This window comes from Anneissia japonica, unplaced genomic scaffold, assembly GCF_011630105.1.
Source record: "Anneissia japonica isolate Jap-2015-1 unplaced genomic scaffold, ASM1163010v1 scaffold2139_len280258_cov182, whole genome shotgun sequence".
Lineage (NCBI taxonomy): Eukaryota > Metazoa > Echinodermata > Crinoidea > Comatulida > Comatulidae > Anneissia > Anneissia japonica.
In genome coordinates, this window is record NW_022712526.1 from 189,240 (window position 1) to 206,113 (window position 16,874).

The following is a 16,874-nucleotide window of genomic DNA, read 5'->3' on the forward strand; positions in this document are numbered from 1 at the left end:
TTGTAGGCCATATATGTATAATATATATAGGAGCTTTTCGTTTAAGGTTATGCTTGATACGATTATAACATAGGGCTCAATATATTCCATGATAAGTGAAATGATTATCATTATTGTAATTATAGTAATAAGTGAATTAATATGAGTTGCTATTGATGACGTTACACCCTTTTCTGTAGATAAAATAATTTTGTAATCTGTATTTTTACGTTACATGCCTTTTTCGTTGTATGTAAATACCGTACGTATTTATTTGTAATAATAGACTTATATTTTTTAATTATTAGCAATTATTGTACATCATACACGAGATTGGAATTTTTATACGAAGATTAGATTATTAAATAGAAGGCATTTTTTGATGTATAAATCTAACCTTTGTACAATAATTTCTATTTGGTGTATGATATATAAGTACACTAATAATTGCTTATTGCAGTATAATTATTACATTATTATAACACTATGTTGCAAAGATTAAGCATCAGTCCCCTGGTATTTTGTATTGTTACAAAATGAAATTACTGAAATTATGGAATTAGAAATAATTAATAAGGATGATAATAATAATGACCAATATAGGCATACAGTTATGTATTTTGAAATATTATTCAGGTGAAAGAAATCGTTGATCATGGGATCAGAGTTCATTCACACCATATACGGAATGTCCAATTATCAATTGTGTTTCTTCATTTATGTGTGAATTTGAGAACTCCCTCTATCATCAGCTCGCGACAGATTTTTGTTGTACTGGAGCAATACTCGCTGTTGTTGGAATTCAATGGTTACGCTGTGAGAGATATTGCTCTGGAAAAGGACATTAATTAATCGCCGTTATGGAAGAATTAAACATACTTAGTAATGTATTGCGAAAGATAATTTCCATTTTATAGATTTCGGTTTTACTTAATGTGTAATTCTTTGGATATTTCAGCAGAAAGGAGTATTTCTGAAGGCTGTCTAAACAGCTTGCCGTATCGACGCGAACCCAAGCTGAACGACAGCTCGAGCGAGATAGCCCGAAACAGCCCTGGCCTGTGAAAATGGCGGCCACATTGTTGGTGATTGTGGTGTTTGTTTTGGAAATTCTCGCCGATTCTTGTGCAAATGCTGAAGGGTTAAACTGTCCCACAGTTTGTGAATGTCTTGGAACTTCTATAGATTGTAGCAGACGATCTCTCACACACATCCCAACTGATATTCCGGAATGGGTAACCGTGTTGTAAGTACCGTTTATTTGATATTTTCTGAATTGCTGTCACTGAACATACGCAGGCTAGGCCTAGGCCTGCACAGCAGATTAGTATTAAGAGTAGAAAGGACGCTTGTTGTTGATTCACGGCTTCTGTTACGTGACTGTTGTTGGGCTTAGCATACTTAGCTTTAAAGGAAACACTCCTGGGATTGATATTCATTTTTTCTGTTAATATATTGATTTTTTTTAAAAGTTTTTGCTAGTTAGCTCTTTTTGTCTGAAAATTAATTGGTCATACTTGCTGATTAATGGATTACTTCTGTGCTGAGTATGAGGGTGACAGATAGTTAATATAATATTAATAAGAACATGGCATGAATGATTTTGATGATGCTACTGTACATATACTGTATGTATGTACTGTCTGTAAGCCTACTGGAGGCTAAGCCTATTCTAGATTCCTAATTTTTTCCATAAGACTTAAGCAGACGGTTTATGGGCTAGAGATGTTAAGGGCACATAGAAAAAATAAAAAAATATTAGATTATCACTCTTGCCCACGTCAACAATCTTGGAAATATTAATGCGGGAATAGAAAATGTCCCAATAGTCCTACGTTTTGATCATTACAGTACATATTACATTTCCTATACCTGTTAATTGCATTAATATATTAAAATACTCGTTTGTAAGCAAAGTCCCACACTTGGTTTAGTATAGGCAGTTCAGTTTAGTTATATAGTCATAGTCATTTTGATGAGTACATTTGTATTTGCAGTTGTCTCAACACAATAAAAATAAAATGAACAATTTAGAGAAACATTTATTCCTTCATGTTCTTTAGAATACTGCAGATATTCATTTTGTTAGTGTTCTTATAAAGCAAACACAACCAAGCATTTTATGTAGGACACAAGCCTTTAATTTAACAACAGACAACACAATTATACAAAAATGAGTGGTTTTTATGTTGCATTTCCTTTTTCATGTATATTTTAATAAGTCATTTGTCAAAATTGTTTATTTTATTTATTTCATTTTTTGGTTTGAAGCACTGAGCTTTTACATTATGCATTACAGTAAGTCAGTAGGACCAGTGTTTTGTTTAACAAAAGAACTTTAAAATATAGATAAATAATGTTTTTTCAATCCCTGGACAAATTCTTCGCAACATCTGGCATATAGTCCCCATGCTGCGAACGTTTTTAAATATTTGTTTTATATTTTGTATTCTGAATTTTATCTTGGCATTAAAAAGTGTTAATCTGAATCTGTTTGAATGTACGTTGACATGCATTGCATATTAAAATAGAATTTGCAACATTTGATCAACAACGTAAACTATGTTGCATGTTGTTAGTAAGAGTATTTTATGCTCTGTCTAGATATATAGTGTAAAATATTAATGATATTTTATTGACATTTCACCTTTATATCAGTAGCTCCACGCAGAAGGTAGTACAAATGTGTACTTGCATACAATCCAACAAATCTTAAATAAAAATATAAGCAAACTAACTACAAACAGCTTTACTATTGAGGAGAAAAATTTAAAAAAATGTAATAAAATTAAATTGCCTTAAAATAAAACTTTACATACAAGTTACATATAAGGTAATTTGTCAAAAGGCCGAGATATGGAATAGAAGTATCATTTTCACCCTAAGTACAGTATGAAGTTCATATGTTGTGTTGTGTACTGTACACACACATAAAAAAAATTAATTTGCATGTTCAGATTTGAATTGCTTGGCTGTTGAGAAGTAATGTATCCCTATTATTGTATTACACAGGGAGACTTACTCAAGTCTGTAGAAATGAAATTAGCAAGGAGAGATTGGCACGCTGTAGTGGTAATAAAATTAATAGTGACATTTAGACGGCAGATTGGTTTAAGAAGTGTAGTGAAAAAACTGGGCAGGTGTAAGAGTTCACAGCTCGACTCTCCCTATGATATCCATGAGCTGACCCATAAACACAACAGAACCTTGAATTTAAAAAATGCGGCATCCTGCGGTGCGGTGGTTGAGAGGTTATCGGTATTCGCATGGAGTAAAACCCAAAATATAACTTTCGTTTCTTACAAAGAAGGTGCTGAATTATTTACAGAAAATTGAGAAATCCGTCAGTTGTGAATGTCTAGAGATGTGAAGATGGTGCAGGGACAGATTAGTGATAATATGCCTAGAGGCTATTCTCAACCTGCTAAAGTTTTTCGTATTAAGATAGACCAGCTGAGAAACATTTTCTTCCTTGTCTGCGTGGTAAAATAAAGTACACTAGATTCATATTGCTTAGTTTTTAATATTTTTAATGTACCTATGGCTTATTCCTTTGGTGATTATCTGATTTAATTACAGTTTTATAATGAACAGTGATTATCCGTTATTGTTACATTCTATCCATTTATGAAATGAAAATATTTTTCAGAAATGATGATTATATTTATTGAAAATTGATTTGATTTATTGAAAATAATGAAATTGAATTACAGTTAGATTATTTAAGCTTATATATGTGGGAGTCCTTTAAATTGGAAATTGTTTCTTGTTTTATAAAGGCAACTACGAACTTTGAGTAATAAATTGTATAGTGTTTTCATGTTTGATGCCTTTAACAGGAATCCAATGCAATAATAACACACTTTTGGTTCAATACGGAAAGTAGTGATACAACTAACCACTCCCATTTATCCACTTTTCATATATATTAGCATGCCCTACAGGAAAAGATCAAATCCCAGGAAACTTACCAGGGAGGGGGAATGGTTAGTCATATTGCGCATCAGAGAGCTCTACCGTAAATCCTTCTTCGGGAATAGGAATATCGTTGATTGTTCCGCCTGGTTGATTACAGGTCAAATATACTCATTCTGATAACCATCAACACATCCTGCGAATTTTTAAAAATATTTTGCAAATTTTGAATCAAGTTTGTAAGGTCATAAGCCCTTAAGGATGATACCTCTTCATTTGTAAATTATAATTATTCGAAAATGTTATCAGTTTTATCCTAAAATACACTGTCGTTATTAAATATATTGGCTGTATTGCTAATAATACCTCTACTTTTTGGCATGTGGGTCTTGCAGCTGTTTGCCACTAGGTGAATTTATTTGCGTGAATAGAAAGTATTGGTTTGCTTCCTGAGCTCTGATTGGTTGTGCATTTTTTTGCTTTGCAAAAAGTAGAAACAGTTCAAACTACTGATTTCGCTGAAGCGAAATGTGATTGCGCATGTGCATGAACCACTGCTTTTGATTTACGCGAATAAATTCGCCTAGTGCTAAACAACGATTGGCTGGTAATCAGCATTTTTGTAGCATTCCACCACCAGGAAAAAACTAAATTTTTTTTGGTTTGTCTCCTTATAAATGAATTCCATCTTTTAATTTAATTTGTTATTGTTTTATAGTTTGAACCATGACCTTCCTCTCATATTATATTCTTTGATTTCATAGATCTCAATCAACATAGACCGCACTGTCTATCATGTAAAGTTATTTATGATGTAAATATATAACCTTTGACCTTTATGAAATAAGGACAGTATTTTTTTTTAATAACTGTCTTCTCTCATGTTTAGAATCCTTGGCATAGATGATACATGTTGTTATCTGAAGTAGTAATCTAATTAATGTATGTTAATACCAATGTTTTGTTTTTCTTCACAGATCCTTACAGACTAACATGATTGATACGATACCTGAGGGCATATTTGACAACCTACCAGACCTCCAAGAATTGTAAGTTCTTTGATTAGTAATTACTTGGTTAATATTTATGAGTAGAGTTAACTACATGAACAAATCTGATGATATTTTTCATTATAAGCATCCAGAGAGAGTACTGTGCCAATTTAATTTCAACTTAGGCTATTTGGCATCTGTTAATCATAAATGTACTATAGACCTATATGGCTTAATAGTACCATCCACGTTTGCTCAAATGCAAATGCCGCGAAAAGTTTTAAGGGGTGCCACCACTGAAAAAAAAAATTAAGCTAATTTAAAGCAAAATTATCTTTATATTATTATTGTACGTACATTTGTAAGCTACCGCTCGATCACAAATTGTGCAGTTCTGCCTTAGGAAGCGCTACTAGTGTTATATTAGCGTGTAGATACGAGTATACTTTTCTGTTATCTGTTCATGGCAGCAAATTTTAACTAGATTTAATTTATTATTAAGATGCTTCAATTAAAAATTAATTTCAACAAATTATTGGAATTTTTTTTTTTTCCATATTAACCACCAATAATGTATATCAAGGACATAGCTGTGGCAGTATTTCCAACTTTCTTGAATACAAAATATGATTTAATTCATTATTTAGAACACTTGATTGTGTATGCTCCTAGACTATGCGCTATTGATACATAAAAAAGTAGAATTACGAAGGATTTTTTTAGTGTAGTATTTTATTTAATGTATAGTACAGTAGGTCTATTCACCTTGAGTTTGTATAAAAATAAAATAAATAATGAAGTAGAATTTTCAATAACAATGTTTGATTAATAGCAAATATTTAATTACAAGTGCAATTAATTTGAGTAAATTGCTAATTGTTTTTCAATTGTTCTAGTTTTGAAAGTATTCTTAATTTCTAAGTTCATATTTGTTTAAATCCAAATGCGTGTGGGTCATTGAAATTGTGTTTGTTCCAAAATTGATTGGACTAATTCGTGTGTGATCTTCAGAGGGGAAAACACATAGCAATAAAGAGTAATATTTGTACTTGAGAGGATGAGTAGTTGTTTAAATACAGATTAGGTCTAAGGAGTCCAGTGGTATACTGTCATTTACCACTTTAGTTCTTGATAGATAGAACTCTTATCAAGAACTGCAAAGTACTTTATCAGCGAATATGTCAGTTACTTCTTGCTGTTGCCATAAGGTTCAGCAATTAATAGGTTTTTCAACACTTTCGGTGTTAAAGGGTAGGCCAGTAATTTACGATAGGCCCTTCATTAATAAGGAGGGATAAGATCGATCTAAAGCTTGTGTCAGATAAGGCTCTTTTTTAGTTCCATAGTTACTCAAAATCTTCTATTTATACAATAAAGTGTTGTTTGTTGTGTTTTTCTTTATTAACCGAGTGGCTTGTGATGTGAATTTCTTAAATTTCTATTTCACCTTAAACTTATTTAAAAAAAAAAAGAAAATTTATGGATTTGCTGAAAGTTGATAGCTGACCAATTGTGAAACATCAGCAACAACAGTTGCATGAGAAGTGTTGCTATGGGAGGAGGGAGTGGGATAGCGTAAAGAAAAAGTGATAGGGACCAATTCCTGACAGTAGTAATGGAATTGCTATCACCTTAATTAAGAATGTGTTAATTAACTCTATAAGCACAGATGAAAGTTAATCAACTCCTAATTGCATTCCACATAAATATGCTTAAATTATGGGCAGTCTGGTGAACTAGTAAAACTGTTAGTAGATATTATTATTTATGTCAAGGTGTCAATGTAAATTTCACCATTGGAAAATGTTGAAGGTTCTATTTTATTAGATTGACATTTTCATTTAAAAAAATCATTTATATATATTTTCATAGTCTTTATTCAGATAAAAATATTGAAAATTACAAACAGACAGCCAAAAGGCTATATATGAATGTATTACAAAAATTGCTAAAAAGTTAAAAAACATCAAAATTCAAGAAATTCACAACACAAACATAAAAAAAAAACAGGGATAAAAAGTACAGCACCAGACATAAAACCAAATTAAAATGATAAAAATGAAAGATATAAAAAAGCCATATAAAAACACATTGAATATATTAGTCAATTAAAATTGAATAAAAGATTACAAACACAATTTACATAGACAGCCAAACCAATTAAAAAAAAAAGAAGGAAAAAACAAAAATTATGGGGGGACTGTGAGCCAGCCAAACACAAGAATTACCACATGGGGCAATAAGAAGGTCGATGCCAGTTACAATGAGTAAGCAGGCAAGATATTATATATATTTTTTCAATATAGAACTAACTGGAACCAAGCAAATTATCATAATGCTGTTAACATTGCTCCTCTTAGCAATGTTTTGTTCTTAAAAAATAATTGAAAAAAGGTATTAGCCCTGGGGGTATTGCTAAACCCCGCAAATAGGTTGTTATGAACATAAAATTATATTTTTATTTACTAAGATACCAAGTAGAGTCCTATACTACATGATTCAATCACTATCACAGGGTTCGGATAGGGTTTGCAGTGTTTTTTTTGGGGGGGAGGGGTGTTTTNNGGGGTGTTTTTTTGGGGGGGAGGGGGGTTTGCAGGGTTTAGCAATACCCAGCAGTAAGTGTTGGTGTTTTTCACAAACTATAATACTTCCATTTAGGCAGCCTTCTCATTACAACTATATTGATGGATTAAAGTTTCTTCTAGTAATTATATCCCCAGGGTAAATTTATATATTTGATAAGTGTGGTACAATACTGAAATGAATTATACACATAACCCAAAGTGCTCCTGGTTAGGCTCATTGATAAATTTTGCCATGGCAGAAAACTTTGCCATTTCGACATAAATCATACATTGGAATTCTGAATTCCTTGGTATTGAGTTTGGTGTCTGACTTTGTTATTACACATCCCGTGAAAAATTTACACCCTCTGATTGGGGCGAAGAAATGATATATTTACGATACTGTGATTCAAGCAGCTTAATTATGGCGACTGCATGTCTTGAGAAAGCCAAGTATTTAAACCACCGTATTTATATTATTTCAACTTGTGCCCAGTCTCCTCATTGATCATATTGGTATATTATTTTTAAGTGAGAAAAAAAAAGTGCTATGATTTCTTTTGGGTTGAATTTCTTTGTAGTTTGTAATCGGTCATTATATTGTATGTTTTGGGACATTCCAAGGGGTAGACTTTTTTTGCTATATCTAGCTTTAATCTTCAAATGCCTTTTCTTACACCCAATTAAAAAGAAATCTGATAAGAACCTGCATTCCTTTTCTCCCTACACAATTCAATCAATAAGTAGAAATTACTTAAAGTTCTACATAAAAAAATTCTGAGAATTCTTGTATTCATAAAAGTGTAAGGTAAAATTCATTTTTTTGATTTAAGGAACATAGAAACCTAGTTGAGTTGTTCTTATACAGTATGCTCTGAATAAGAAAACTAGTTTTAATCATATTGGTTTTAGTGCTAGTGCTAATAAGTAGATTGTTAAACTTATATACCCATTGTTGGTTTCTAATAATAAATCAACATTTCATGTACAATAGGAAGAGCTATAGTAATATTAAACTTTATGTATATTTTTTTATAAGAAATAAAAACCAGTAAAATATTGCTCAGGCTCATTGTTCTTATTTTTTCCAATTACAGGCTCAAAATTTATTATTTTATGTAATATTTTACATACTGTACTTTCCAAGACAGAAAATTATTGTATAGCAATATTTACAGTATTACATACAGTAGTCACACCAACTGCACATATGGTGGTACAGAAAACAAAAGAATTTTACAAATACAGTCTTTTTAAACATACTTTTAGGCCCAATAAAAAAATTATTAGTTTATCACCCTCACGTGCATATGTTCTATGGCACAGGAAAAAAAATATTTTTGATTTGTTTAAAAATTATTTTTTTCATTTTTAAAAATTAAATAGTTAGTAGATGTTGTTTGTTTTATCTCAATCAAGTTTTACTTTGATTATCAGTGCACCAGCAAACAACCCAAGGGTGATATTTGTCTCCCTCCCTCATCACTTTTTCAGAGTGATAAGCTAATAATAGTTTTAATATGGACTTACTATATGTGACTAGTTCGGTTTGTTGGGTTTTCTATTTTTTTGGACAAAAACCATAATATTTTACCTATGTTACGTATGTTGTTCTTATTTTTGATCAATTTTGACCTCAAATGTGTTTTCATATTTAAAAAAAAAGTATTAAGGAAAAAAAAGGTAGAAACATCTAAATTTTGAATTTGTTGAAATCAGAGGCAGTTGTATGTCTTTTCACATTAATGTCCTGCAACGATTTTAGAGCAAGATGTATTATTGATTAAAATGTGAATTCAATTCCTTTTTGTAGTGAATAACCTACAAGTGTCACCAGATTGCCATCAGCAAAGAATGATGAATTTCTATTTAAAAAAATCTGAATATTATTTTTTTTTATTCAAAATTTTCCAGCACAGTTATTCTAAATGGACTGCAAAATTTGATTTAAAAAAAAAAAAAAAACAATTCTCAAAAATTGATAGTGATAAATAAATAGGTGATTAGGTCAAGTAGATAAATATTACTAATACTACTCTTTGGAATGAATTATTCCACAGAATTAACAGAAAGTGTATCAATTTTCAATACGATTCCCATGCACATAAAATAAAATCATAATACAGGATCGCAGTATATGATCTTGTAATGTTACTTTATTTTTTGCAACATCTGAGTGCAAACAGTAATAATTAGTTGCTATGATAAGAATACAAAGACTGGCATACATTTTAAGGTAACTGTTGGTGATACTCTAGGATAGGGGTAGATAGATTCAACCAAGTAGGTCACCAGAAGCTGTTTACCGCGTTCACATGTCTTGGGTCGCTCGCAAGCGAACGATCGGCTCGCGAGCCGGGCCTTCATGTGAACAACCGCTCAAGAGCGGTTTTTGTCGTGGGTGACCCACGACAAGCCGCTCGCGAGCGGCTCTCGATGCAGCTCGCTCTTGATCCATGTGAACAGCCGCTTGCGAGCGGGTCGCCAGCGAGCTGTGACCTCTTTTGTGTGAAAGCCAATCAGATACAAGCATCTCCTCGGGGTCAAAGTAATGGAGAAGAGTGTGACTCCACGTTTCCTGGTTACCGGTTTCGCTGGGCTAAACAAACCTTGATCGTCCATTTTTTTTATTTTTTTTTGTTTCGCAGTGCACTGAGTTTTGTAGTACAGTAATTTGATATCGCTATTTCCGTAACTTACATTGTATAATCCAGTTTTATTTTGGGAAGACACTAATACTAAATAATCTATTTACCATATATCGTAAGTGCATCTTCATTTTCGAATCATAAGTTACAAAAATTATCATTTTAATATCTTCTGGAGCGTAGGTTTAGGGGACGTTGGTACACCGCCGATACGTACGTCATATCACTTAATTTTGTGTAGAAAAAATGTACGAGACGATATCCACGAGTAATATTACTTTTAAGTTAGTTGTTATGTAGTTAAGTAACTTTCAAGTCTACATAAATGGTAAATACCACGCCATTCGTAACTCTACTTCAGCCAACGTCAAGAGAGGCCTAGGCCTCGCTAGTAGAGGCCTGTAGTATTTCAGTGAGCATCCCTGTTGCGGTCGGCGGTGCGGTGCTAGCCCACTGTTCTTTTAATTAGGCCTAGCTGCAGCCAGATAGCTTTAGCCTGTATACGTAGTATTGAATTTTATCTCCTATTTTTCTAAATATACAGTTTAATATATTTATCATTATATTTTTCTGCAGATAGAGTAAGCAGTCAGCGCAGGGATTGTTTGTGTTCAGAAAATGGTCCAGTATTTTGTTTCTCAGATTGCAATCATCAGTGTCAGATGTAAACCATTTTAGATTCTCCTGAAGACCTAATGGAGAAAAAGGATGGATAAAGCCAGCCCGATTCAGATTAATGTTACAGTAGTACTTTTTTAACAATAAAATTATTCATGTGCCTAAAGGAGTGTTTAAGTAAACTTATTGATTTCTTTTTAGCGTTTGTATAAAATTAAACCAATCCAGTCTGGCACATGTACATGAAATAATGAACAAAGTTATAATAAACTATGGAATTTGTAAATTATTTTAAATACTGAATTTGTGTATTTCATCCTGCAACTGCACGATAGAGCGAGTTGATATTGCTTGATCATGGTGAGTGTCAATGAGCATACAGTATTAACATTGCTATTATTTACAGTATTTGATTGTGTGATGTATGATATGCTTGCATATACTAAGATTAAAAGGATTGCAGACAATTCATGAACTTGTTTGTAAATAAAATATATTTTTTTTACACTTTCAAAATACAGCACAGTAAATGCAAATGTTATTTTCACAAACATTATACATAGGCCTACACTATACCTGTATTAACGTCTACAGTTCAGCAATTGCGAGATACAGCGAGTTAAAATTGTTTGATATTGGGATGTGGCGATTAACATTTATGAAAACGTCAATCCTAAGTTTTAAAATAAAAATAAGCACATTACCCCTGTACTGACATTTCTTATTTTTGAAGTTGATAAATGGCATTGATATTGCTTGATTGGGTCAAGTGTCCTATTATTATTTATATATTTAAATCATATTATAAACGATAATTAAAATATGTGTAACATTACGGACTACTTTAATAGCTAAGCCTAATTAATGAATAGTGGGCTAGCATCGCACCCCCACCCGAACTGGGATGAGTAGTGAAATACAGGTCTCTTCAAACGAGACCTAGCCTAGACTTTGACTGGAATAGAGTTAAGAATGGCGTGGTATTTAGCATTTATGCAAACTTGAAAATCACTTAATATAACAACAATAAATCACATAATAACTAAGTTAAAAAATAATAACTCGTGGATATCGTATCGTACATATCTTCTACAAACATGATTTAAACTACGGCGGTGTACCCACGCCTAGGCCTACGATCGGAAAATTTTAAAATGCTAATTTTTATAACTTATGATTCGAAAATAAAGGTGAACTTACGATAGGCCTATATGATAAATAGATTATTTATTTCCAGTGCCTTTCCGGAATTAAATGGGGAAATGCAATATAAGTTACAGAAATGCGTTAAACTTGCCGGTTTACCACAGAATTGAGAACATCGGCGATCGCCCAAAAATGTCAGATGGGGACCGTTGGAAGATCGTCGATGCCACCTTCACCCAGGCCTAGGATCAGAAATCGCGGGCCTAGCATTTTGACAACCAATTGGGGATGTGACGTAAATCTATTTCCGGTCGCCTCGAAAGCGGTAGCGAACGCAGTTTGGACATTTTTTTTATCTAACACAATCTCGCTCACGACCCAGCATCTCAACCGCTCGCGATCGATGGAGACATGTGAACAAGACTGTTATCTGATGATACTACCTGTACATGAGTAATCTGAAGTGTCCAAGGACAAACAAGTATGATAGCCTGTTTTCAGAAGTGATTAATTAATTCTGTAGTAATTTGATGTTTATTTGCCTCTCGTCTTCATGCCAAAGTATTCTCTACTATCATAAAAACTGTTTATTAGAGCATAATTGACATAGATACTGAGTTTATTAGTTGGATGATGTGGGTATAAGTACTTTATTTTAATATTTTAATGTTGCATTTGATAGCAGGAAAAAGTATGTTACAAAATGTATAATTAATAAATTGAATATTCTAGTACAAATTTTATGAAGATAAGAAACGTAACAAAACATGGACAACGTGTTGCCTTGTGCTATTTTGCTTTACCTTCTTGTTGGCACTGTAATTAAAGCTTTGATGACTGATCGATAATGGGTTCACGATCAGCCTATGTGGGGAAAAAAAGTGAAAGTGTTTTTGGAACAAAATGACCCTTCCTATAATTGTTTTTCTTTGAATACACAATTAGATCAATGGAACGTTAAGAACAGTATTTGTTTTGATGTCCTAGATTCTCTATTGTCTCATCCTCTAAAGTAGGCTATTATTTGAAATTGCATCATAAACATTTAATGTTGGGAATGTCTTTGTCAGTTTAACATTAAAAATTTAAGTTTATTTTTTTTCTTTGATTTGGATACCACATTATCGTTGTCACAGATTAGGCTTTTGTATGTACAGTGAATTACAAAACTTATTAAATTATGAGGATGTACTATGTTTCCAATGTTTTTTTTTCAACATTTTAAATTAAGAAAGTAAAATAAGTAAAGCAATCCAATATGAAATGTAATGAGAAAAGGAACAACAAAATTTTAATTCAGCTTCAATGTCTGAAGGTGAATAAAAAAATTAACCTCATTTCCTGGTGAATTCTTTGCTAACACTTAAATGTTTATTTTTGTGAAAAACGATGCTGTTTTATTCTTCATTAGCATCAGTTCTTTTGAAACTAGTAGCCTCCTGCTGGGTAGAATTCAAGGTAAAGCAAGGACACACACTGTAGATGACTACTTCCCCCTCGTGGCTGACAAAAGCCTAGGCTGGCCACAAATGCAATTTATGCGTAAGCCTTGCCTAGATTTCGCCATTCATTCTCAATTACTTCCACTCGAAAAGTGCTAAGGGGAATTGTTCAGCTTTGTACGATCTGCCACCAATTTCTGAAAGCAATAAGCAATTATTTAATCGGTGACCATGCAGAAAGCTGTCGTAAGTAGTGCTAACAACATTATGGTGTACAGCAGATTTGGTTACACAGTCAGCAACATTTTAACCTGTGTATAAAGGTGCCCATTTACCTGTACAATGTGCATCATATAAAAGTGCAATCTACCTTTCAATCACTTTATTTCTGTACTTGGGAAATGCAATATGTCTATTTACAGAATTTGAAATTAATTATTTTTGTTTAAACTCTTACTTTTATATCAACCATCACTTCTCTAATCTGGTTCAGGGATGTCACCACGCTGGTCGGCGGTGGACGGGCCCGTCCAGCACTCAACATTTCCGACCAGGATTTACAGGCTCCCGACCACCACTATTATTTCAACAGTTTACAAATTGTAACAAAATAATTAGTTTACCTAAACACAATAGACAAGCTAAATTGATAGATAAAGACAAGAAGAATACAATAAAAAATGTTACAGTGGTTACGTTAATTGTAGCAAAATACTGCACTGCCCTGCTATTCATCGCTAACTGAACAGCCTAGGCCCAGTTGAGTCATAACGAACGTCGTGGGCCGGCATGACACGGTTGCTGTACACATTCAAAGGTTAAAGTTGAAATCGTGACCCTTCAAGTGTTTTATTATGAGAGCATGATCCGGGGCAGGAAGATTATTAAAAATTTACGAAACCTGATTTATGTTTTATTTCTTTACTTTGTTTTCATTTTGTATTTTAAGTTTTTCACTTAGTTATAATTGAAATATAATGTGTGTAAATGGACAAAAAATAAATAAATGAGTGCACATGAATCAGTGACATACGCATTCATCGTGGTATTGTCAAACATGTGAAATTACGGCAAACAATGTGGCTGGGTACAGTCGGATTGACGCTTTGTCGCCGGGATTTGTTCATTATTATTTTTTAATCTAAAACAAAGCATGTCAACTATTGAATTTAATTAGGCCTACAGTAAGTCTCATCTTCATCTGTTTTGTTGCATTCCTCAAATTCTGGCCTAGGCCTACCTGGGCCTAGCCTAAAAGAATCACGTCAGCTAGCCTTGGGCCTAGGCCTGCTTGACTTAGGCCTTTTGGTTTTTAAGAGCTTCCACGAATACAGCGACCAGCACCACCCCCTCCCCCGGGAAAACGCGGGATGATCGCCGACCGGCACTCCAAAAAGCTGGTGACATCCCTGCTGGTTATTACTAATTTACAAACATTAAGCCACTGTCCATACAATAATAATGGTAAATAAGAATAATTTTCATATGATAATTTTAATTATTCTGACCTTAACAATTATTAAGAATAGAAAGTATTTTACTTACAGACATTTCAATAGCAATAATTTCTAATACCAGTGATACTAATGATGGATTTATTGTTAGGTTTTTGTCATGTTATGGTACAAGTAAATACTAATAGGGCCTATACAATAATTTTTATCAAATAGTTGGTATGTTTTAAATGAATATTAAATTGTAATTCGTATTTTTGGCCATTTGCTATATTTTGTAAGGTTATTTTTTCAATTATTGGTGTACCAAAAACATATTGTTAATTTGCCATGCATGCAAACCTACAAACAAAACCACAATTGACAATTATAAGACATACATAAATATTACCCATGCTTTTTTTATATTTATAAACTCTTGACTTATTTGCTATTTAAGGATTTTTGTAGTAAATAATCTCTAACACTGTATAAATTTATTTTGTCTGTCATCGAAAGTTAGCCTTTTTAAATAATTATTTCAAGGCTTAACTGTATTTGCAAAGAGTTATCTGCATATATTATATCTTTTAATGTCCATTAATTAGGAATGAAGCTTTTATTAGTCATGAATAATAACTTTATTTTAATTTTCAGTTACTTTTTCAAATACTTCTTAATATTGGTCAACATTGGCCACATTAAAACTTCAGTTTCTCTTATGCTGAGATTGAGATGTTTTTATTATTGAAATTGTAGAGACAGGGAATGATAGTTTTTTTGTTGAAAGACAATCCATGTTCAAACTGTCTCAGTAATACAGCAATAGAATCGCATTAAATGAATATTTCTAAATTTCATTCTATGGCCTTGTGATATTTTGTGACGAATCGCATGCAGTAATCATAATTCTTATTATTAGAAAGTGACCTTCACATTGTACAGAAGTTAGAAGCAAGAATTATTAGATTTTAGTAAGTGCATAGCGAAAGCTCTCATGAGGCGGTTGATTCTTTTATATAACATTACGTGATGATTCTATATCGGTGCTGCGGATTAGGAATATTTATGGTGAGAGTATTTAATAGAATTATGAAAAACTGGTGTTGAGGCAGAAGAGGATATCGATTTGAAGGGCCGGGACTAGCACTGCAGGTGTCGTAGAATAAAAACGAGATTGACAATTGAAAGTGTGGCCTTGGAAAGATATCTCATGCATGATCGCCTCTGAATACTTGTCAAGGTCGTCGTAGCACATATAGTTAACTAATAAAGCTCAACCACTTAATACGACCATCAACAGATTGTAGTTGTAATTTGTAATTGACAAAACAACGAGAATCGCAGGTATTTTGCAGGATTAGGAGATGAACACTTCAACAGGAAGGACATGAAAAGAAAATTTAGAGTATCATTGTACTACAGTTTTTTTCAGATTGGATTATTTAACTGAATTGTGATTATGCTGCTAGTGAATTTTTATAAATACTATTCAATTTATATGATTATATTTTAAGAAGGAACTCTGATATGAATAGTTTCCATTTTTTTAATTGTATTTATCCATTCTGACCTGTGATAAAAAGAAAAACACTTTCTTCAGGCTAAAAACAAGTTTCTCATTACAGTTTTAAATAAACAACAATGAACCTTTTCCCATATAAAGTGTTGAAGAGTATTAGAAAATTATTTTTCCCCAAATAATTTGTTAAAGGGTATTAGAAAAATGTTTTCATTTATTTGGCCTTAAACATTTTTTTAGATTTATCAAGTTGTCTTATAATTGTTTGTTTTTTTATGTTAATACAGTAGTCTCTTAAATAATGCAGAAACTGGAAAATACTATAGTTTACTATTTTTTTGATTATTAATGTAATATCTTGGGAAGGGAATGCCCAAGAGTGTATACCCTGCTATTACTTAAATAAATCAGTGGGTAGAGTAACCAAATTGTACTTTGAATGTCCAAGGCTCAAATCCTGGTGGGGAGAAATTTATAGTTTTTTGAATTTATCTAAAAATATTCACAATTTTGCTTAAAATGTTTCTCAAGTAATTTATGATTTGATAAGTTATTTTTAGTTTCTCTCCAAATCCAGTCCCCTGGTAAATGAAAGCATGATATAAAATTAGA

At 32.4% G+C, this 16,874-nt stretch overlaps 1 protein-coding gene and 1 long non-coding RNA gene across 2 annotated transcripts in view; both read left to right on the forward strand.

Moving 5' to 3' along the window:
• Positions 1 to 740: 740 nt before the first annotated feature.
• Positions 741 to 16,874, forward strand: part of LOC117107896 (leucine-rich repeats and immunoglobulin-like domains protein 2) — a 62,914-nt gene continuing 46,780 nt past the window's right edge. The window contains exons 1-2 of the mRNA XM_033249731.1: positions 741 to 1,225; positions 4,872 to 4,943. Coding sequence (XP_033105622.1) covers positions 1,047 to 1,225; positions 4,872 to 4,943 — 251 coding nt within the window. The 5' untranslated portion in view covers positions 741 to 1,046. The remainder of the gene's footprint in view (positions 1,226 to 4,871; positions 4,944 to 16,874) is intronic.
• On the forward strand, positions 9,764 to 11,005 carry LOC117107897. The gene is made up of 2 exons (XR_004445306.1): positions 9,764 to 10,216; positions 10,678 to 11,005. It is a non-coding gene; the product is annotated as an uncharacterized LOC117107897 (long non-coding RNA).